General features: G+C 39.9%; 1 protein-coding gene across 4 annotated transcripts in view; it reads right to left on the reverse strand.

The window, feature by feature from the left end:
• ITGA6 (integrin subunit alpha 6) overlaps positions 1-24,782 on the reverse strand; it is a 48,961-nt gene that overhangs the window by 18,507 nt on the left and 5,672 nt on the right. For 3 of the 4 annotated variants that reach the window (XM_071747337.1, XM_071747336.1, XM_071747335.1), the window contains 4 exons: positions 6,259-6,386; positions 5,781-5,860; positions 3,753-4,008; positions 2,144-2,275 (listed from right to left, as the gene is read on the reverse strand). In XM_071747337.1, coding sequence (XP_071603438.1) covers positions 2,144-2,275; positions 3,753-4,008; positions 5,781-5,860; positions 6,259-6,386 — 596 coding nt within the window. Of the gene's footprint in view, positions 1-891; positions 1,009-2,143; positions 2,276-3,752; positions 4,009-5,780; positions 5,861-6,258; positions 6,387-24,782 lie in introns of all 4 variants that reach the window. The other variant, XM_071747338.1, reaches the window with a different exon arrangement.

The following is a 24,782-nucleotide window of genomic DNA, read 5'->3' on the forward strand; positions in this document are numbered from 1 at the left end:
AGTATGATATACTGGGCATCCTCCATATCTGTTACTGGTGGATGCATATTTATACACCTACAGCCCCTCCATGCCTTTCATTTCAGTATTTCTCTCATTAACTGGATCACTGAATTGCTCACTCAGGTCTACTTTTCACAGGCACCATATACAAGGTAATTTTTAAATACAGCAGCCTAGAATTGACTAAACCTTACCACTTGAATATAGCTCAAGTATTTCACCTCTGGCAAAATTCTTGTAAAGCTTCTTAAGTGAAAGTCAGTCTCATTCCACTGCAAACATGCAAAATGTACCACACGAGCACAATACTTCACATGAATGATGTACACAGTATTTGAGAATCACCTTACACAGTACTGGTGAAACTGGCAATTTTGATTTAACTCAGCTGAAGGACACATTCAAATTAATTTAGTCTTATTTACTCTTTATAAAAGGCAATACCTTTTACAATATAAGAAAAAACAGTTAAAAGAACATACTGCCTACACTAACATATTCAATAAAGGCCAGAGTAGAAAATTCCACACATTTCAAAAAGGAAGATACAAGCCAGCACTTGTAAGCACAGCCAGGAAATCTCCCTTCCAAAACACTTCACCACTACTATGCAAATTCTCAATTACAGCAATTCACAATGGGACAGCTTCAGAAAGATTCAGGGAGTTCAATCTGGGGGAGTTATGAGAGGGTCTGGAAAAATGCATGACAAATCAGTGTTTCTCTGAAGCCATGTTATTTTACACGCTCCTCCTCATCTGAATCCCTGGTTTTACATGCTTTCCCTTGTAATGGACTTGAGATGAGGGGGGAGCGAGGGGAGAGAATAATGCCGAGGGTCTGGAGACAGTGTCTGACCAGATGCTGCCACCTCAAGTGGTCACAAACCTAAGTAGCTATTCATCATTACATCCACCGATTTGTCCACCTGTATGCCGGGAGGCAATGTTTTGTATACAAACTGATCTGGATGAGTATCAGATACAGCTGTCAAAAACAGAAGACCTGCGAACAGGAGTGACAGATTGAAGAGAAAAAATCAACAGTAGTTAAGCAAAGCAGCTATGACCATGTCTAATTACTGTCGAATCAGTGGGAACAGCAATGCCAGTGAACAGCAGGCTTGTCTGGAAGTTAGATTGTGAAAAATTAAAGGCAGCATTTATATCTAGAAGATAAATTCATTTGTTACTGAATTCTTATTTCACCAGAAAAGGCTACCAGCCTGTCTTTCTAATGTAAACTCTTGGGAATATTTTTAAATTTTTGTATTTTTTTTTTTTTACAACCAGTAATTACTGGAGATATTTAATGGAAGTTTATAATCCGTGTCTTCTAAAAGCTTTTACTTTTTATATTAGCAGTGTCTTCCCATCTGTTCAGCTTTCCACTCACACAGAAATTCCAGTTTCAGATTACAAAAATGGTGTTTGTTGCATATGCCAAAAGCAGTGGATCAATACACTAGAACAGAAAGGTCCTTTACACTTTAGGCTTTCCAAAAATGCAGCACAGCCTTCTCTCTGCACCAACACATCTCACTGGTGTACCCTAACACACACTGGCCTAAGGATGTATTTCTGCTTCCATGCACTCAGGAAGTTCAAGAGGCTCACCTCCTGCAACACACACATACACACGCAAAATATAAACACCACTCATACTACAGGATACTGAAGTTCTGTAAAATGGCCCCTGCAGTTTGAAAAACTTGAAGACTAAAAAAATTGCACTCGCCAACCAGGAGAGAGAAACTGCAGTTACATCTAGAAAATCCAATTTTAATAAACCTTCTGATACCACATGGCAGAGACCTTGTGATTAAGGACTACAGATCCATACACTGTACTTAATCATTAGAATTATAATAATCACTCCCTGAGAAACTGCAGGTTCTTCATCACAGCTCTGAACTCTCTCATTACATTAGCAGCTCTTCTAGGTATCTCAGCAGAGTATCATCTCATACTTAAAACTGGCCAATAAACATGAAGGGATGTGCGACTTATCCAAAATGGTTCACACATTACAGTGCCCACAGATGAAGGGTTTTCTGCTCCCATTCCGTATCACTGCACCAGGCTGGGATGACAAATACTTAAGATGCCTAAAGAGATTTACCATTTGTGCTTAATCCTACCTAAGTAACTGTTAGCTGGAACAGGAACTAGATTCTTATCTTGGCGGCTCTCATCACCAACTTCGTAAGGCCCATCATCAAAGATACCCAGATCATAAAATGTCTGATTCTTTTGTTCTGCACGAACCACCCCTGAAGAAATGAAATGATAAAATAAAAGCAAATGAATGGTAAGGGAAAAAAAAATAACAGATAAATGGTTCCCAACCAACATTAATTGAGAAGAATGAGACAGTGACTGCTGTTTAAATGGGACAAACACAGAACAGCACATTGAGTGGAGGCAATGAATTTCTAAGTTTTAGCTGCGTGCCACAATCTCCCACTGCTGTACAGAGAGGCCATGCAATCATCTGGAAAACATGGGATACTAAAACGTTCTCAACAAAAACATGGGACTAACTTCGTCAGGAACCACCCTCATCTCACAGCTGTCACCCTCACAGAGCTTCTTGTAAAAAGGAGGTAAGGACACAGGAATACACACCAAAAAAAAAATACTGTTCAGCTAAGACAAACACCAGTGATATATTTAGAAAACATGACTTAAGGGGAAAAGAGCTATTGTTCAGTAAAATGTGTGCTTCCCTTTTATCAACGGGCATATTAACATTTTGGCAAGCACTAACACGTTTTTCCATGATACAAAAGAGTACTTTTATGACTGATAAATTGTCATTGCTCTTCTGTGCAATTACAGTAAAACAGTGTCTGAACTCCGTATGCTGTTTCAGCTTGGGCAGATTTTGTTGACAGATATGTGGAAGATTAAGTTTTCACTGAAGTACACCTTGTGCCAGAGCTTAGCTCAAGGATTCTGCATGGTTCACATAGCAGGCACAGGTGTACGATGGGAAAAAATTTAATGGTTGGAGGATCAGATGTTCTGAAGAGGGAAGTATTTACAGCTGCTGGGGTAACCAAGTGTGATGGGAAAAATCACTCTAAAAGAGACAGATGCTTCTCAATATAAACTAGCACAGAAAATCTGGTCATTTCTTTTCCCTGAAGTGTTGGCAGTATCTCCGACATGACAGAGAGTACTTGGCTCTTAGCCAGATTATCCATGGAATTTTACATGGATATTTATGGATTTAGATATGAATACATATAGTAGTGCTCTGTACAGTTACCTTCCTGCAGTCCTCTAGTATTTAATTTGGAAGTACTACTTTCCACAGACCACAAAGAATAAAGTGAAGAACACTGCAGGATAAACAAAGATGTCAGTGTAGCTATCTAACATCTGCTCAAACATAGGGAAAAAAGGTTTGTCAAATAACTTGAACAAAATCTAGTACCAGTGTGGAATTCTCAATGCAAACACTCAATTCCAAGACTAAGACTAAAATGGGGAAAACTTGCTGTACGTATGTGCAGAGTTCCATTACTCATTCAGAAGTACTCCCTCAAAGATATTTAAAGGAACTTCAGTAAATACTTTTGACATAGAAGCACAGCATTTTGTGAAAACGAGGTGAAATCATTAGATCCCACTCCCCCTCAAGAGAAAAAAACAAAAAAAAAAAAATTAAAACTTAGGATGCAAGCCTTGTGAGCAATCTCAGAGGAAATGGGAATGGTGGGCAGGAAGGAAGCCAGGTCATACCTTTCCAATTGTAAGTGCCTGGGGCACCAAACACAATATAATGATAGTCTCTAGTAAAAGTAGCAGCAACACCTTGCTGACAGGAACCAAACTTCTCATGGCCTCTTAAGCGACCATCACAAAAACTCCACACTCCATTATCCATATCATCCTTAATAGTGAGATCCTGGCTCAGCACATAGCACCTTCCAATGATATCCCGGGTTTCCTGCACTGTGTTTACATACTGCCTTTTCTCATAGCGATGTGCACATGTCTGCAAGACAGAAGAAATAGTAAGTGATGCTTTCTGTATGTTTGGTATGCACGTGATCAGAGAAGGCTGTCTCCTTCAGCAATACTGCATGCTAGCAATACTCTAAGTCAAGCCACCTTGTAGACACATCCAGGTTGTAACACAGAGACACTGCTCCCTCTGGGCAACCTGTGGGAAAATTTTATGGGTACAAGTCAGAGCAACCAGCTTCACAATCAAGAAAGGCCACATGGTTAAACCCCTCTTCGCTGTGGGATTTAGGGCTTTTATCCCTAAAGTGTTCCATGATGCTTAATCCCTCTCTTTCAAGAAAAGAAGAGAGAACCACTCTCTCTGTCACAGAAATGGCCGTGTTTCCCTGCAGCTGTCAGAGTTAAATGACTTACACGTTCGTGCAGGAAGGGAGAAGCTGTTCAACTATCATCTACCTGAGACTATTCAGAACACACCCATTCCACAAGTGCCACAAAACAGAGGCTCAAAGTTTTCCCAGTGAAGGAGAGGTAAGGGAGGTTATTCCTACTTCCAACATTGGATGTTCCACTTACAGGATAACTATGAATGGAACAGGGCAGCAGCACTGAGCACAACGTGTTACACTGTTCATATGGGAACAGAATGTTAATCAAATATTTAACACAGGATGACAGCCACCAGGGTAGGTGGTGTAACCACCAAACCACTTTAAGAAGAGGTGGAACAATCAAAGCCCTTTGCCATCTGTGTTTTTGCAGAGCCAGATGCAGTTGATGTGTGAAGAGCACAAGCAAGACAGGTTTCTCAGCTGCCGTATCTGTTCTATGGTTCCCATCAAGGCTTAAATTCTAAGCACACACCCAGCTGCTCCACACTTAAAAGCACTGAGCACTGCCCTGCTGCACAGTGACCTTCAGGCTGCCCACACCTCATCTAGTAAGTGGCATTTCCCACTTATCACTTAAAAAGAAAAGTTCCTTCTCAGAAAAGACAAGACGGCATTAGTTGATGATTAATTATTCAATGAACAGGACTTTCTGTCTGCTCTGCCCCCATTTGGGTTCTACAGGAGACAGAAGCAAGTTATTGCCTCAATATCCTTAAATAGCTTCAAATTCACACCCTGAAGTTGCCTGCCCTTTTTGGAGGCAGTAACATTAACCTGCAAGAAAATACCTATGTGGGGAAGCTTCACTGCACACCCAATTTATGATGGTACTGGTACCCTATAATATCATGAGAGATCTATTTGAGACAGAGGTAAAAACATAACATTCTCTGGTAACTCCTGAAAGCTTTCTCTCTCTGTATTGTATAAAATAAAGAATAGTCAGTACTGTTGCTGCAGTGCAATAATACACAGGAGCAACTCAGCTGAAGTCCATAATGAAAGTTAAAGTGAAGTTGATCGTTTTGGAAAACAGGCTGATGATACCTGCCCACTTTCACAGCTTCTTCACACTATTTTTCCCCATGTCTGTAGCCAGTGCAATTTAAAAGAAACAATGTACATAACACACAAATTTTAAAAAAAAAAGTGGACACCCTGAAAATGAACTTAGACTGTTGTTACAAGGGTTATAAATAAAAGCTAACCCAGAACTGGAAAACTAAAAGCTTTTTACAGTCACACGTGTCTTGCTTTGCTAAGGAGACATCCAAGTCCTTACCCACAAGAAATCACAGCAGTAAACACAGGCAAGTTAAGCTTACAGAAAGCTGCACAGAAACACAGACCATTCAGAACATTCACTGTACATCCAAAATGTTTTTGCAAGTTAATCATTCAGACTTACCACCACATTTCCTCCTGGCCCCTGACTTTGGACAGTTACACCCATCCATTGGTCTTCTTTACTCTCCATCTTTGGGTCAGCTGCAGAGTATCAAAAGACAGCTTCAAATATTAACAGTTAACTACTATTTTTTTTTTATTTTGGGGGGAGTTTAAGTCATGCACTTCATACAACAGGAGACAGTCTGCAGGTGGCAGTGTCTGTACATTTTATCACTGACAACATCCATTTTATTAAACACTTCTAATAAATTACTCCATGTCATGCTAATTTACATAAGAATGAGAATATCCAAATCTACCAAGATTTAAGAATCTCGTGCTATCTTAATAATTAAGCTACAACATATTCTGATGCAAGAAAGAAAATTTGTGTATAAATCCACAGAAGCAACTGTCTGTACACTGCCTTTGGAAAGGATCACATCAAATAAGAAAAATTAGACAACTGTTTCAATCCCAAACTGAAAAGAACTTACTCTCCTCATCAAATATGACACGTGTGCAGCGTGTATTTGGGGATGCAATGTCACAGCTGTACAAGCCTCCTGTTCTGTTGGCTTGCTGGGATGGAAAAGCCTTTTCCCGAGGAGCTCCAACCAGCAGTCTGCAGGAAAAGAGAAACAATTTCAAGGGATATGCAGAGGTAGTATCAGAAAAGCAGAAGGCAGCAGAATCAGGTGCTTTCATCATGTTGCTAGAGGTTTGACATGCCAACATTTGAAGATAAATGAAAAGCTACATCACAGCACTGTTCCTTTAAAACAAAACAGAAAAACAAACAAACAAACAAAAAACCAACCAACCAACCAAAAAAAAAAAAAAAACAAGAGAAGAATTAAAGCAGTAATACTTCTGCAGTTATTTAACCTGAAAACCACTAAATGTATTGCTATTACTGCTATTATTGCTGCAATGTTTACCGACAGTGGTTGATTAGAAGGGAAAGAAAGAGTGGGCAAAAGTTTTGCAAAGAACATTCTTCTATCAGAGAGTCAAGTGAGGGGAATTTTACCATTATTGATGAGGGTGGGAAAAAGTATTGTTACTGAAATGATTGTGAACCCCAAAACTATGCATACAAGTGCTTTCAGGCTTTCTTCTGGTTTTACACCAGTCTTGTGCCACTGTTCAGCTGAATTTACTGGCATCTTAGTAACTCCAGCCCGTGAAGCAAAATGAGACCCACTCAAGGCCCAAGCCTGAACTATCCCAGGCTCTGTGCAAACATGTATCCCCCCCTCTCCACTCCTTTGGCCAGATACTTCATTTTGAAGGTGAACACGTGTTTTGTTGGTTTATTTTCCTCAAAAAAATCTCTCATCAGAAAAACAAGACATTCCCATAAAGGACTTATTTCTCCTACAGAAAGGCTCCTCCAACAAGCCCTCCTTCAACAGTCTTCAGGTAACAAAATGTGAAGGCTTGTATTTTAAAAACCAAATAAAACAATTTTTTTTCCTGTATCAGCCGTCCCCCATGAGTATTATTACAACACAGAGGTTTTCGGAAAAAAAGATCTTACATTGTCTATTTTTCATTGAAGTGTCTCACACACACACACAGAGCACAGCTGCCTCTAAAGCTACTAAAACTAATAACCAGTATGCAAGTTTGTGGAAGAAATATCATGCACAGCTGAAAAATGCATCCTGAGGATGCAGGAAGAGCAGGATAGGTGCAACACAGCAGGTGTGATGGAAGGAGGGATGGATGCTGAACCCATGAGCTTCCTGACCCTGATACAAATGATCAGAGAGAAGAGATCTCTGACATTACAGTGTGAAGGAGGCACAGGTGGGACTGCACTTGAATTCACAAGGCTCAAAGAGGAACTCAGACTCTCTTTAAGGCTTCAGCTATAGTTTTGCTCTTGAGAGAAAAGCTTTTCTGTGTGCTTTTCAGTAAAGTAGCAGTGAGAAAAAGCACACTGCTGTCCCTCAGAATGCTTTTTCCAACTAAACCCAGCACCCACCAGGACCCAGTTAAGACTGAATCAGTTAAGATCAATACATAGTTTTTGTTACTAGGAAATCTTTATTCAATGTCACTCGAGGAAATGAGACACAAAATGAAACTGATGTATTATAAGAAAACACTTTTTTTTTTTTTTAAATAAGAAAACCACATCTGTATTGTGAAACAGGAATGTTTTCATCACTTTTACAGAAATAGTTTCTCCCACAATCTATCATTTCCTCTAATGAAGCTAATTCCCTGGATAATGACACCTTCAAGTAAGGTATTTGCTTTTGACAGATACATATACAAAATCAGGACACACAGTGTACGTGAGTTTTGGTTTAAAGTGTTTCCTTCTTTTCTCTCTACATATGCCTGGCATCTTTTTCAAAGATTTTGTTTCAGAAACATAGCAGTCATCACAAGAGTTGGTAATCTAAACAACCACGCTTTTAGATAGGCCATTAATAGCTTCATTTTCTAATTCTGGTAACAGTGCATTTAACTTTAATCTCCTAGAGCAAGTCCTTTGCAAAACATCTGTTTCTAAGCTATTCCTAATGTGGGAATAGATACATTTTCTCCTCAGTTCTGTCATTGCCAGGGAAAGAGATGAGATTTTTGTTGGGTTTTTTTGTTAATGTTAAAAAACCAAAACCAACCAAACAACCATAAATTTAAGAAAATAGAGACAGTGATTTCCTAAAAAATACTTGGACAGGGATACCTCCCACCAGACCAGGTTGCTTGAAGCCCCACTAAACCTGGCCTTGAACACTTCCAAGGATGGGGCAGCCACATCTTCTCAAGGCCACCTGTTCCAGTGTCTCATCACCCTCACACTAAAGAACTTACTCCTAATGTTTAGCCTAAATCTACCCTCTTCCATCTTAAAACCATCCTATCACTCCATGCCTTCCCCACCTTTTCTGAAGGCCCTTCAGGTACTGGAAGGCTGCTATAAGGCCTCTTCAGAGCCTTCTCTTCCCTATCAGAACAACTCCAACTTTCTCAGTCTGTCTTCATAGGAGAGGTGCTCCAGCCCTCTGATCCTCTTTGTGGCTCTCCTCTGGACTTTCCCACACAGCTCCATGTGACCACACTTGTTAACACTTCAGCCAGAAGGAAAACCCACTGAGGAATCAGGGAATAAACAGTGCAGCCAACACAATATACAGTGGAAAGATGTGCCCCTTGACATAAGATGACTCAAAAATTCAATGACATTTCAAAACGACGTGTTGAGATCAACAGATTAAAAATTCAATTGTTCAGCCTTCTCTAAAAAAAAAAAAAAAAATGTTGGCCCAACACAAATCTCAAAGGACAGGTGATCATAGGTTTTTCCCAATGCTCATATCCCTGTCCAAATCTTGCCTAAGTTATTTTCTGCTGTAAACCAAGTATTTCAAAGCAGACATATTTAAAATCCCCTAGGCTTCAAAGAATGTTTGTTAGGAAAAAATCTCATTAAGCATATTGTGACTTGTCATCAACAGAGCTCCTGTTCACCTTGCCTACTGTTCAAGAGGTACATTTGAAAAATCAGTACTACAGAAACCAAGTTAGTTCACTTAAAAATGAAACTGCACACAACTAAGGAATTATGAGACAGACTATGCACCAGTGTAAATTTCAGCATGACTGCAGCAGTCCAAAGGGATCAGCTGGGCCACTGAGCCATGCTACATGCTCAGCAGAGTCCTTCCAGGCTGAGGACACATTCCAGTCATTACTGAATGGCTACTTATTTGGCTGTGCTTTGATAAAAGAATTTTAATTAAGTTTCAGCTCGTTATGTCAAAAAACAGGTTAGTTTTTCCTTCAGCCAGCCACATTCCATGCTAGTGTTCTCAGTGGCAAGAAAACCTCTTCCTGCAAAACAGGACCTAAGAGGAAGAGGTGCTCTCCCAGCTCTCACTATCTCCTTATATTGGCAGGTGAGACACAGATTAAAACTGAAGAACTTCTGCCAACAAAGACTGACAAAAGTAAGTTCTTAATTCTCTCCCTGAAAGTGTACAAGGGCTACAGTCGCTGCTTTCAATCCAAGTCTGAATGCCCAAAGTCAGACTCCATGATCCATAGTTATGTCAAGAGTCCTGAGAAAAAGGTGAAACCCCAGAAGACTCCAACACACAGGCATTCTACTGATTTTCTATCCCATGGCAAGTTTGCCTTATTACTACACCAAGAACAGAAGCAGTACACTGAACATGTCTGAGCATCAGTTCCTGTTGAAGCCTCAGATTATTTTACTTTAGTAATGATTACTTAGTATTTAATGCTTATCATATGAGCTCAAAGTCAGACCCCCAAAAAATTACTATTCCTCGTGTAAATTACAGAATCAGATGGTTCATACAACTTGAATCCTGATTTTCCCCATTCATCTTAGTTATATACTATAAACTGATTAGGTTTTCTGTGAGCCAATCAGACCACACAGGTGTTAAATTCACTTCTATTAATAGTTCATTATGTTGCATTTCTATAGATGAGAAGAAGTGTCTATCAAGTGACAATGTTGGGAAAAAAAACCAGAACTCTATCACACCCTGGCACATAGCTACTATGCTCTTTTGCTCTAGTTATACCCCATAATTAAAACATGTGCATTCCAATTTCAAACTAAAGTTATAATTTCAAACCAAACAAATCAGTCCTATTGCTCTATTGCATAGAATTAGAGTAATTATTGCTTTCTCTTAATTACTTCTTGGAGATATATGATAATGACTGAAGTCCCACTGCCAACTCTGAGCATCTGCTGGCTTCCAGGGACAGATTTACTCCTTTAAAACCCCAGACTCACAGCCAATCTTGAGATAATCCTAAAGGATTAGAGCTCTGGGACTGGCAAGTAATGCCAGTTTAACTAATTGACCTATCTGAGATGTAATTTTGGCTCAGGTGGATGATGCACAGACACTGTGAGCCCAGCTGTGCCCACATGTGCATTGTGCAGCCACAGTGTGCAGCAGGGATGGGCATGAGCCCCCTCTCAAGAGAGGGACCCACAGGGCACCATGTCCCTCTGTGTAATCCCAGGGCACATCTACCCCCCCACCCCAGCTCACTGCAATATCACCTTACACCTGAACCAAACAGCTGAGGCAAGGAAAACTCTGTTTGATCATTTGTGTCAACTGCTACTCAAGACTCAGAAGAGGTACCAAGACAAAAGGTACTACTGGATCTAGAGCTGAACAACAGCTCTGGATAACTGTATGATGGAAACATCCTTTCTGAAACCACACATTTCCAAGAAGTTAAAGGAGGTGTGAGCTCACTGCCCAGGAGGTTTGCCCAGCCTTAGTTTGTTGACTGCTGCTGACCAATATTTAGCAAGGTCAGTTGAACATAAAGAAGAAAGGCTGCGATGTGATTTCATCAAATGCAGCCCCATCAGAATTATTAAAACTGAAAGCAAAATACATCAAAAGTAACTTTCTATTTTAACAGATATTACAGAGTATTAAGCAGTAGGGCGAAGATTTTAAAACCCTCCCAGCCTTCAGAGGTAATTTCTGAGTTTAGCTGGTGGTGTGGCTCCTTCTCAACTAATGAAAACAACAGTGGCGACTGGGAGTAGTTTCTGCTCACAGATACCTGAATTCCAATAACTTATGAAACTACCCTGGTCCCTTCCAAGATGAAAAAGTCACAATTTAGATGAGAAAACCACATCGAAAGCAATCCAGAAAACCTCCAAGCTCCTGGAAGTGTTCCCTCACTCTGCAGCAAAATTTTTTTCCTTACTTCCAGCCTGGAACTGTCCTAAGGACAACATATGATGTGCACAACACACGTAAGAGAAGAAAAACTGTCAGCGATTCAGTACAATTCTATTTTGGAACAAACACTTACTCAGAAAAAATCAAGTCCAAAGAGGGAGAACATCTTAAACATTTTTTGAAAGTTTAAAGTATGTGGCTTCCATGGAGTAAGTTACATTTTGATTTAAACAAATACAAGACCCACCATAGTCTGCACTGAGCCCACATACTCTATCTCCCAAAGCCTTCTTCATTCCTTAAATTCTTTCCTATTCTGTGGCACTTTGTACCCTAAGCAAACCATCACATCTTTGCCATCCTGTCTTTAAAATTAACGACAGCACATCAACAGTGCCAGCTCTGAGCTTTAACAGACTGGAGCAGAAATAACTGAAAGTGTTTCCTGGGTGACAAACCATTAGCCACTTCCACATATAGGCAGAATAAAATACTCAGTGGCGGAAGTAATTTCCAATTTTGCAACCTTCGTTGAGCACAAATGTCCAATTTAAGGTTGCTGTTCTCAAATAACAATGCTGCTGCTGCAGACTTTGTTCTTCATTGTGTGACTCCATACACTCAGGGGGTGAAATTTGAAAAGTGATGAAGCTAAATGCTATGAAACTTCCATCCCTGACTAAACTAGGGAGACTTCTGCATCCTTTTTCTCTTACATTCATAGTTTTTGCTTGTGAAGAGTTTCACTGGATTGAACACATTAAGAAATTAAAGTAACTACCACTAACTCAGATTAAGTTTTAGTACTAAATCACCAGTTAACAGTCTCTAGTTGTGTATCAAATGTTTAAAACCTCCCAGCAGAGGCCCCTGATCTCAATGCGGACTTCTGGAGCCCTCTGTTGGAGATGGATTTTCACTCTCTACACTCATTTGGTCTGAACAGATTTTTATACTGATGAAAGGGGAGGACAGGAGAATCTTTAACCCCCATAGTATTTCAACATAACTAAAGTCAATCAGTGGGGCTGACATATGCTGTGTTTAAATACTGGTGGCACCTTCTCTGCTTTGTGCCTGGATTTGGCTTATACAAATAGAAACAAGTCACAAGACAGGAGCCCCAGAGACTAATTAGCACACAGAGATTTTCCTTCCTACACATGGACTGCTAGCAGGAACTGGAGCCGAACCATGGGACTGGGCTTCTCCAGAAAAACCCTCCCCCAGCAAAATACAGCCAGTAACTATGTCAGTGGGAACCTTGTGATGTTTTTCACAGATACCATCACTGCCAGCCTGTTATTAACAGCTCTTTTAAGTGACTGATGGATTCTCCCGATCTGCTATTCCACAGTTACATTTTCCAACTACCAATGTGAAGCCACAGCCAAGTAACCCATTAATCTCTGTTGCCTGGAGGCTTGGCATTTGGAGGACTGAGATTTTCACTTCATTCATTCAGCCTTCTTTAGGAAGAAGATTACAATAGAGGCAGGGAAAAGAAGCCAAAAGCAGCACAAGCACTAAGGTAAGCTACGTCAAAGCAAAATTGGAACTACAAAGACACCTGTTGTTCTGGAAAGGCCACTTATTATTGACTTTCTGAAAGTCACATGGAAAAATAAATCCTTTCTGCTCACAGTCCAGTCTGTGTGGATATGAAATAGGTATATTTCATTGGTATAAAGTATTTTTCCAAGAAATGGTCCAGTCTGCTCCAAAAACTCATTTCAAAATAGTTTTCCACTTCAGACTCTGGCTCACATTTTTCGTATTGTCAAGTAGCAAGGGAAACCTGTGTAACACTTGGAGCTTTAATTTTTCCCTTAGAAGCTATACTTGCCTTCAGATTTAAATGAAAGAATAACACCTGTGCCAAGCACAGACCCAAGCATCAAGTGACACTGTAAAAAATGCAGTAGAGAGTTTTATTATTAATCCATGATAAACTTACGGAAAAAATAACATTAAATTATTTTCACTCAGCTTTCCTAACACAGCCTTACAGCATGAAATCCTCTTGTAACAAATTGGGATGTAACTCAAGGGGTGGCAAGGGCACCATCTAAAGAAACAAACGTGGGAGACAAGGCCCCAGCAGTTCCCACCCCATCCCTGTGATGCTGGTGCTGGGCTCAGGGACCCCGGGCCAGTCCCACCACCACCCTCAGCTGGGCAATAGTGCAGGTTCCTACAGCAGCAAGGGTGGCTGCAACACAGCAGGGGTGCCCCAGCATTCCCTGGCTCAGGCACAGAACAGTGTCTGCCCTGCCACCCCATGCCAGCAGCCCCACGCACCAAGGGAACCGCGGCCCAGCTCCTGCAGCCACAGGAGCAGCTGCTGCTGCTGTTTTATAAAGCAGTGAGCTGGTGCTGTGATCAGTGTCTTCTGGACATGTTCACTCTACAGGCTCAAATGAGCATGTACATGACAGAAATCAGGAAATACTGTCTCCAGCCACACATGCCATGGAAAACCTCCAAATTCAAATTTAAACTTCTTCATACTTGGCAAGTCTTGTCTTTGTACCCGCCCCACACATGCCATCTCCATTTGAAGATCATGAAAAATGAAGGGAGTATCAACATCATCTACTGGGTACATGTTTTAGGAACAAGCACAGATGAAAATACAGGAATACTCACTCAGACTTTTTTTTGTCTGAAAAGCAATCTGAAAGTGCAGTCAGTATTTGAAGGCAGTACTTGTTAGAGAGGTAACAGCCGTAACAGGCACACACTGTTCATCCATATGCCAAAAGCCTTTAAAAAAGCATGAATTTTAATACAGTGCAGAAAAAACATTTGGCTTGAAATGTCATTCCTCTATTCCCTTATGAAGTACATCAGTTTCATTTATTAACATAATTAAACCATTAAAAGGCATGAAAGAAGTACAGTAAGAGGGATGGATACCAGAATCCATGGCCAATGTAATATGCTACAGCAACTATTTTCCTGCAGTATTTGAAGAGTGACTGCTCCCCAAGCTAACTCAAGCCACTGTTCCTTCACATATACATCTAATTCATGAGACTCCTCTTGCTCCTTCTTTTCCATATTTGAATTGTCCCAGGAAAAACAAGACAGGTAAAAAACCTCTCACATTACATACACAGCCACAGAAAAGGTTAATAGTCAATTTTGGCAGATTTACCATCTAAACATAATAAACTCATCACATTCAATTCAAAAAAAAACAACCAAAGCCCCAGCAGGGAGATCATCCATGCCAGACCAACACTGGCATTCTGAACTAAGCTGTGCCCTTCCAGCTGCCAGCAGAAACCCACAGCACCATAGAGAGATACCCTGTAGCAGTGGGCTAACAAGCTTTTGTGTGCATAGAAAAGGCACACACCTTCTCTATATGTAATCCCCAATAAATATTCCAGAGAATGAGTACACAAACAGCCAGCAAACACACACTTTGACAGCCAAAAGTCACTTGCATGCTAAAGTACAGTTTTCAAATTTTTCTTTCAGTCTTAAAACCATCCCTAGTCTTGGGTTAAATGCATGTAACAGGATACAGAGTTTGAGTAAGGCTTTCCTTCAAGCCATTAACTTAAATCACTAAACCAGATGTGGCACTGGGTACATGTACTGACACACAGTCCCCTCACTTCTTCAAGTTAACTGAAGATACAGGCATGTTCAAACCACTTGGAATAATGTCACTCCAATAAGGAGTGGAGTAGAAGGTTTGCAGGCGAATCGGGTCACACAAATGTCCAGACATCCGGGACACTCAAAGAGCCTTTTCTACTGTTCCATGGCAGACACTGACACACTGATCAGACAGATCAACAAAAATAAGTCTATATTCACAAGAAACTTCTTCATACAGATATCAGTGCAAGAGGCAGCAATTATATTTTACCATAAGTAGGAATGCACAAACTGAGACGTTCAGTTGTACATTTTTTTACCAGCTTGTAAAATCTAAGAACAAGATTTTTCTGTTGGCAAATTATATCTGAGGGTAGGCCAAGAAACCCACTGCATTCTCTTCCGCTCTATACTGCTTTCCTTCCACACACACTCACTTAATTTTTACATGCCTACACCCATACATACTTTTTTTCCATCCTTCATCACTCCCCACGTTCTCATGTGAGCAGAACCTGGAATTAATTATTTGTTTTAAATTATTTTTAACACCCTATACTCCTGCAAGCTGAAAGCTTCACAAACAGCATCGCAGCCATTACTGAGACTGGATCCGACCTGACAACAACACAAGTATTCATCCACTACATGCAGGAATAACAGCTTGGCTGAAAAGAGAGAATACCTTTTCAGCAATATTCTGGGGCCACACTACACATCAGACATTTCTATACCAGAAAAATAAGTTGTGTGGATGAAAAGTTTACAGGGACTTGCTTATGTATGTCATATTTTCAGCAACAGCTATAGGAGTGGGCTACATAAGCAAAAAAAAAAAAAAAAAAAAAAAAAAAAAAATTAGAAAAATTATTTTATCACCTTTGGTGTGATTAAAAAAAAACAAAAACAAAAAAAACAGACCAAAAAAAAAAACCAAAAAAAAACTATGATCTCTTCTCACACACTCTGCTACACCTGGCTAAGGTTAAGAGCCAGCAGATCTAACCACTATGCAGCTTCAGCAGCACCTAAGTGCAAGACTAACCAGTCTTAATTCCTTGAAAAGAGTAATGTGAAAAATTCCCTTAAAAGAGTAATGTGAAAAGAGCTACAAGCGAAGGACACAGAAAATTCACCTACACACAACAGTAATGTGCTTGCTACCAGCAACAGCTGGTTGCCACTTTTAAGCACTTCCAGGATAAACATGAATTTCCCTCAGACCTTTGACCCAGGCATGTGCTGCTGAGCAAACAACCTCAGGCATTACAGGAGTGAATGGCTCCCAGCATATACACAATCTTGTTTTGCTTTGGTTTTTAAAGATACAGTTTATAGGCCCGCTTCTGAGGAGGGTAACAGGCAGAAGCCAAGCACATTTAGCACCACTTGAAAAACTGTCATCTTCACTAAAAAGGAAACAATACTCAGCTGTACTTCTGTAAGAAGTCTGCCATTCCTATGGACACTATCAGCAAACTCAGTAAGAGTGCTGATTATTCCTTTTTTGCTATTCCTTGTTCCTTGAAATACCTCAAAATTCACTGAAAGTAGAAAACAAATGCAGAGAATTGAGCTGAAAAGGAACCTAGAAGCTCACTAGCTTGCACTGACATCCAGTGCAGGACTCATCCATGCAGGGAGCATCTCATGAACCCTCATGCTTCTGTTCTTGATCCTGCAGACCTTACTCCCTTCCAAACACAGTCAGCAATCTCACACACATTAGTACAACTGCTTAAAGGAAAACAGGACTAGGAAATGGCATTTTTAGATGCAGTTCTGAAAGAGGAAACAAGAAAACAGACAACACTCCAACAGAGCCTATCATTTTAATACAAAAATCTAATCTGAGGTACTTCACAGCGGAATACATCTGGTCTGCTCTTTAGACTAAATCAATATAACAGCAATTCCCCAAAGCAATAGTTATGGTATGCTCAAAATAGTCATCCAAAATGTGATATGGTAGTCTTGGTATCACAAGTGTATTTTATGCTAATGTTGCAAAAGGAGATTCATTAACCTATGGGTCAGTTCATTTCTTTTTAATATACTGAGTAATTCCCTAAAAAAAATGAAGCACAGCTTTTTTTTTCCACATTCACATTTGCTTTTTAAGGCTACATTCTTCAGCCATTACTTTCAAAGCAGCAATTTGCTTATGTGTATCTCAACAATATGTAATGCTTATAAATGAATTCTTTAATATTTTCCAGGCTAATCTGTACATGTCTGTCTTCAAATAATCCTGTGCCTCTTACTGTATCTACTCTTGCTAAATACCCCTATGAGGTGTTAATTTTCCAGATCGTGTTTCACAGTACAGACCACCATCTGCTCATTCAATAATATGGATATTTTGAGTTTAAATAGCCATTTGCCTGATAGTTTAATCTCAGTCTTGACCTTTTGGCAGAATATGTCCCCAAACATGGTGGATTTAGAGCTACAGCTCGAATGATTCAAGGAGCCCCAGGCTGGCTCTGAAACATTTAAACAACAGCTGTTTTTAAACAGCAGTTCTCCTGAAATGAGTGAGGTATCTCCTATGAAAACTTACCAGATTGCATTCCTTACAGAACTGACAGCTGCTCTGGCAGCCAGGAAGAGTTTAACAGAGAAAAGAATGGCACACACTGCCTGGTGAACAATTTACTGCTGTAACATGCCAGGCAACCCAATAGACTAATTTGGGAAATGTTCTTTTTTATTTTGTGGACAATCCAGACAGCAACAAATTAGATCAGTAAAACATTCTTATCTTCTTGTTATCTTGCAAAAAAAACATTTATAAGAAGTCAACCTACCTGTCTCACTTCTATGTAAGTTTTTCTCTGTCACTTACAAATTATAATTAGCAGCATTATTAATGTTCAGTACACAGAAAGTTGCATTCATCTTAGCAAGCATCGTAACAGTGAGTTTGTGTGCCTCTTCATTTCTGTTTTACAGTTAAAGAAATAGGATCACTATAAATTACTTTGAGATTTTTGGATGAAAGAGCACAACTGCAAAATATTTAACAAAGGGTAGTCAATAGTAAAGAGACTTCTCAGGAATTTAAATTGTTTAATTAAAGAAAAACACTTGACACTCACACTGCAAAGATTTATATATGGCTGCAGATCAGCTCCATCAAACAGCCCAGATGCAGACTGTCAGGGTTAGCCAGTGCTTCTGAAGATACAACACAGACTGGTACTATTTCCTGTCTAAGACATTCTGCTACTAGAGCATAACAAAAAAGGATCCATTAGGACACTCTACACAGATGAATGGTATTTTTAGCAGTAGACCATGCATTACATACAGCTTGCATATGGATGAACATGAATCCATACCTGATGGCACAATTGCCTTACGGTTTATTCTTTAGAACATGCCAGTTTGAAGTGTCTTATTCATTATCAAGCCAGACAGCACTAGAGTGAAACCCATACTGAAACTGTAGCACACCTTTCAATAACAATTCTGACACAGCTGCACCTCTGTGCCCAACACTACCAGAACACCTTATTTCTCTGTGCACAGCTGTTTGAAGGCTCTTTGCTGCTCTCAAGACCTCAAAAAAAAAAAAAAATTGAAATGGGAACCAAAGGAAAAGCATTTTCTCAAATACAAATGCTAAATGCTAAAGATGTAACAATACTACAGTCCTTCTAACATCCCTGCTGCAGAAAGGACTCCTGGCACATCTGTCTCAAATCCTGCTGCTCTGGAAGAGCAGTGCACAGAAAGAAGGCCTTGTGTTATCTATGCTCTGTACTTCAGATACTTGAATGGCTCACTCCACATCCCCACATCTTGATCAATATTCTCTCTGTTTCACTCACTTTCTACCCTTCTGTAGCTAATGGGGTCACATCTTAAGTCTAAAGAACACCATAAATTTTCTTGTGCTAGTCAGACTGTAAGATCAGGAGAGCAATGAGCTTCAAGCAGCTGCCTGCCAGCTGAAGCTGTCAGGATGCCAGTGCCACAGAGAGCCCTGATTCTTCACTCAGCTCCTGCCCACACAGCTGAGAACCGAGGCATCCAGACAGCACGACCCAGTCCACACCCCAGTGCTCCACCTCTGACTGCATGAAGGGAAACTGAAGAAAAAAAATGCTTCTTCAGCTCACTCCTACCTCAGGCTTTAGTGGTTATACTCTTCAAACATGTTCTAGCCCACCCAACTTACAGCTACAATTCTTAAACCAAACCATACACCCCCAAAATTTAAAGCAAACACTGCTGAGCACTACAATTCCTTTTCACAATGGAATGCCTCATGGAGAGTTGCACTGAAGGCTTTATGTCAGAAGGCACACAGGCAGACTCTGCCCATCTCTGTGTGTCCATATTGGTTTACTTTTAATAGCAAGAGAATAGCTGCTGGTCTTCCCAACTGTGAGCCCTTCTCCCAACACTTTCTTGCCCAGCCCTCAGGCATCATTAAGCAGAGCTGTCAGGACCAACAGTCCCTGCTCAGGAACACAACTCGTCAAGAAGAATGCTTTTCCTTTGTCCTTAATTCATATGTTGTGCAATTGGTTAGTTTTCATTCACTTTAGTAAAGAGAAAAGCCTTTTCCTCTCCTTCCTGCAATCAAGGTCTGTCCTTGCCTGCATTGTGTTATTTTGTTCCTGTAAGCCTATTTTAACCTTGCTCCATATAAACGACACAAGATTAAGTTTTTTATCTGTTTCTGAGATGTGTTTAATATTCAGATCACAACAGAGTTCACTGGGCTAGCATATGCTGTGTTCATCAGGGTTGACTTATATCCTAGTGTTATTTACTAAGAAATACCTGGTATAAATTCCATCCTTTTAGAGAGAGATGAGCACAACAGACTTGGAACAGAGCAAATTAAAGCAATTTTGGTTAATTGAGCCATTACTTATATTTTAATTCTTGGAATGGCTGGGCAGGCCTGTGTTCTATACAGACTAACAGCTTACAAAACACCCTTCTCTTTCCAAATGCAGAGGCTAGAGAAGAATTTGTGCCTTCACAAACTTCCACTCATATCTATTAAGACATTTAAAAACAAGAAAGCATTAGCCAAGGTGCTTCTAAACCTGTCACCACCTCTACCCTGTCAATGTTATGCTCTAGCAACCCCCCCAGAGACATGGTACTTCTTATATTAGAGACTGATTGATCAATCAGGCTCAGCACAGGTAAAAAAGAGAACACTATGAAACTAAGAAGTTGTATCAGGTACATGAATCTTCCAAAAAGAGCCTAACAATTTTATGAGCTGTAACTGGAGTTGATGACCTAGGCTGTTTCTCAGAGGTAGAGTCTGCACACAAGATTATTTACCACCACTGCTGAAAAAAGGCATATCTACTAACATCCTTACTCATGGGAAGCTTCCTCTTGCACAGCAATGAATCTTGTTAATTCTTAATAACACCAACACACATTACTACAGGGTTACTTACGGTTCTTATGCATTTATAGGTGATCATAGAAAAAAAAAAGTTATCTGAAAAGTGTATGACCTCTTGAACAAGTTTCTCAGGGGGGTGGAGGACTGGGTAAGAGGTTTGCCATTTACCTTGCTGGAAAGCCAGCTTTACCCTATGAATCTGTCACACCATTTAACACTGCAGTGAAGCTGAACCTGCAAACTCTCACAGCTACTGGCTAAGGACTGTCCTGCAGTTCATCTTTCCCAACACAGCCTTTTATAGATATCTGCACTAAACTGTCCTGGTAGAAGTGCCTTTTGGCTGCATGACCTGTGACTTCACCAGGGCCTTGGTAGGAGTCTGCTCTTCTTCTATGTAAATGTAAGTGGTTACACCAGTGCAATTTCTGAGTGTATTATCAGCTCAATGTTTGATTTCATCCTTGCTTTAGCAGAGTTCTGCAGGACTGACTGCACAATTCCTTCCTGTTCCTCTGAGGAAAACAACAACAGCAATAACAAAATTAAAGATGCTGACTTCTTCTTTTTCACCTGTATGAATGAGAGTCAGCGAAAATTATTATAGTTTCCAATCTTTTATATATCTGACCTGTAAACCTCTCAGTTCTCTCTGCCACAGATAATCCACACAACTCAAACTTAGCACTGGGAAAAAACTTCCTTTCTGCAGTTTGGCTCCACCTATAGTAATTCCACATTCTTCCCCCTTATGCAATGTAAATTTATTTTCTCACTTCTTTCACCCATTATATTAGTATGATAGATCCTCTTTTTAAAAATCGTTCCCTTACCTCTATAGGGAAACTCCTCCCTCCTCCTTCCCAACTGTATTTGATCCTTTGCCCCAGGACATCTATACTGAACAGAGACAAACTCCCCCATTGTCACAAATTAATAAAGTAATCAAGCAAGCTAAGCAGGTTGTCCAAGAATAGCTTGCACAGACAAAAACAGAGACAATCATAAAAAATATATATTAGATGCAATGTAAGGGCAGCAAGGACACAGTCTTTAAACAAAAATAAAACAGAAAAGAAAATAATAAATTATTCTTTAAATGACAGAAGCACTACAGACCACTATTATTAAAGTGTTTAACTCCTAAAGATGTAAATATGCACTATTATTAAGTCTGCCTGCCTGAAGCCTGAACTAGACCTCAAGAACTACACTGTCATTTCCCATTGCAGACCAGCATAATCCATCTCTTTTGTTGCTGGAGCCAAGTGTCTATAAGCACAAGCCTTCGGTCAATACAGAAGTTCTGGCTAAAAACCACTGCAGAGGATGCTCTACAGCAGCTGGATGCAATGTCAGCAGCGCTGCTGACCAAAGGCTACTTGGTTATGCATCAATGTAACAGCTCACAGTAGAGATTTGCTGTATCAGCAAAACCTGTCACAAGTAAAAATTAAGATACTGCAACTTTAAGAACTTTATGGATGTTAATGGTCAGTGCAGTCTTAACATAAAGTGCCTATCCACAGCTTTCAACTCACAGCTTTTCAGCTGATGAGAAGACCTTGAATGTTGATGAGTACAATCTCATACTTTTTTGCCTTAAACAATCACAAGAAGCCTACTTCCATACTTCCATTCAGTTCCATACTTCTGTTGACAATAATATATCAGAATTACTTTCAAGTAAAGTTACGCACAAATGTAATTATTCTTAGGGCCTGTCTTCTACTTCAAGGTACTTGCACAAATCATTTGCAAACTACAACCAAAGAGGGCTGGAACAGACCTGCTGGACATCTTACATGGAGCATGTATACATACATATAAAAAATTACATGTACATGACTACACTCACTGCATATATAGTGAGTAGCTAGTAATTATACATTTGTTATAATAGTACCATATGTATAATATAGTAGCTTATATATATCTACAGCAAGTGTAGTACCCATATACAGATGCTAGGTACAGCCATGTCTACCATCACAGGACTACTTAAAACTTTAACCACTTTATTCCTATAGCTATGCTGTCCATGAGCCTCAGGCCCCTTTGCAGATGAAACACGCTGCTGATGTGCTACCACCCCCTCTCAGAACCAGAACTCCCTCATTTTTGTTATAGTCACAGATTAAAACCAGAACAATCTCACACAGGGCAACACACCCAGCTCTGAGACTCCATTAGCCTCTTCTGCTCACTGTGCTTGGCAATGAACGTGAACTGTACCCACAAATCCAGGCAGGCTGCTCTTAGCACCTCAGCATGAATGCTCCCCTGATGCACATTAAGACTGCATTCAGCAATTATCATCCACAGAGCATTAGCAGTACACTTTCAGTTATTAAAGTTTCTCTCCTCTCCAACTGATAAACTTTTCTCAGCCAAAGACATTTACAAAGAAAAAAATGAAATCCTGTTGCTAGCTGAACAGTCATCTACCCCGTACAGTTGGGATTTAAGTAATTCCTCATTAGCAAATATGGCATTAGTATCTAAGACTAATAAATTAAGATTGCCATTCAAAGCTAATATGCAAACCACAATATCCTGTAACTAAGAAAAAAGATGATCAAAAGCAAATACCATGTTTAATCAGAGGCTATTTCAGCTGTACCTTTATTTGTCACACTTCCTAGATATTCTCCACCCTCATCTTTACAGAGGATTTTCGTAACACTTAACACTGAATAATCTGGTACAAGGAAGAGGAAACTATTTCACTTAAGAACCACTTAAGTGAGGCGAGAGAAAAATTACACAGCACTTGGTTTGTTTTACCAAGCCCCAGACTAAAACAGCCCTTGAATAAAATTATGCATTCACCTTCTCTTATTTACTTGCTTTTCCAAGGACTGACTGATCTTGCATGTCTGTTACAACCTCTTTCTCATTTTGCAAAATTGTAGGGGATCAGGTTGGCAGGGTTTTTTTTTTTTTTTGCAATGGGGGTCCCTGCCAGATAAGAACCAAAGCACCACTTTTAATTAAGTTTCAACAATGAAATGGGGTCTGTATATTTTTGGCAACCACTTAACAGTGTTCACACTCAAACTGTAACTGAGTTTTAAAATTAGCACCCATTTAAGAAGGGATAAAATAAATACTTCTCTCTGACAAGAGATAGCTGCACATAAAAGCAGTTTAGCAGTAGACGTAAAGCAGACCAAAATGCGATTGTGAATCCAGAGGTATTGCACCCCTGAGAATAAACTATTGAAACTCCTGCTGTTAAAGATAATGGGCAGAATATAGGCATGGAGCATGCTTGTTTCTCATTAGGAGACCTCAGTATGACCTCCATTCCTGTAACTTCCCACCTTCATCAAAAGTCTGGACAACAGACACCATTTGTTCCACCTATAAAGAGTAAAGCTACTTAGAAAACTGCACGTGGTTTCTATGGCACAGGCCACACAAAACATTCAGTATTAGTTCAACATCACTCACTTTTATCTAATATAAATATGCAGCTGAACACAGAAGCCTTCCCTTCAAGTTTCCTCACCACAACTCCCATCTGCTTCAAAAGACAGAACTTACACAAAGTGAATTTACACACCTCTGTCCATATGAGAGTTACAGCTCAGCATGTTTAATGTTGTGTTCTCTTGCAGCCACACACCACATCTCTTACAGATGGAAAGATGATGTTCAGAGTCTACAGCACACCTTAGTGTGATCTAAAAGGTTTCATTCCAAGAACACTACCCAGCAGCTACCCAGGGCAGCACCATAATTCTTTAGGCTAAAACCTAAGAGTTTAGCCTTTTAAATATAGCCAAGATGTCTCAATACTCAGAAGTACAGATCACCATAAAACTCAGTTTCTCTAGCCTTGTTTTGTAAGTACTAGAGACTGTTGCTTCTCATGAAAGACTGGATTCAGAAAACCATGTCAAAGCAGATAGCATCTGGCTCTGCTATCCCAGGATTTGGATTGCCTGAGGAAGCACTTACTATACATACAATACAGAACTTTCATGCTAATAATCTCTGAAGCATTTCAGCCAAACATTACAGGCTGGCTTGAATACTGTGACAGCTTTTGTATTTCTACCGACTTCTCAGTAATTGGCCTTCAGTCTCTGCATACCCTGACACACTCATTCTGCCAGTACTGACAATACAATGGGAAACTAACAAGCTTTGGGAACTGCATTTTTAGTAAAACTATAACGAGACAAATGCAAAAGTAATGCCATCAAGACTTTAAGATAAAGGTCTCTGAAAATGAGCTCACAGATTTTTATTTCAATCTTCAGGATACCATGGGACACTTTGTCTACTAGATGGA

This window comes from Heliangelus exortis, chromosome 6 (genome assembly GCF_036169615.1).
Source record: "Heliangelus exortis chromosome 6, bHelExo1.hap1, whole genome shotgun sequence".
Taxonomy (NCBI): Eukaryota; Metazoa; Chordata; class Aves; order Apodiformes; family Trochilidae; genus Heliangelus; species Heliangelus exortis.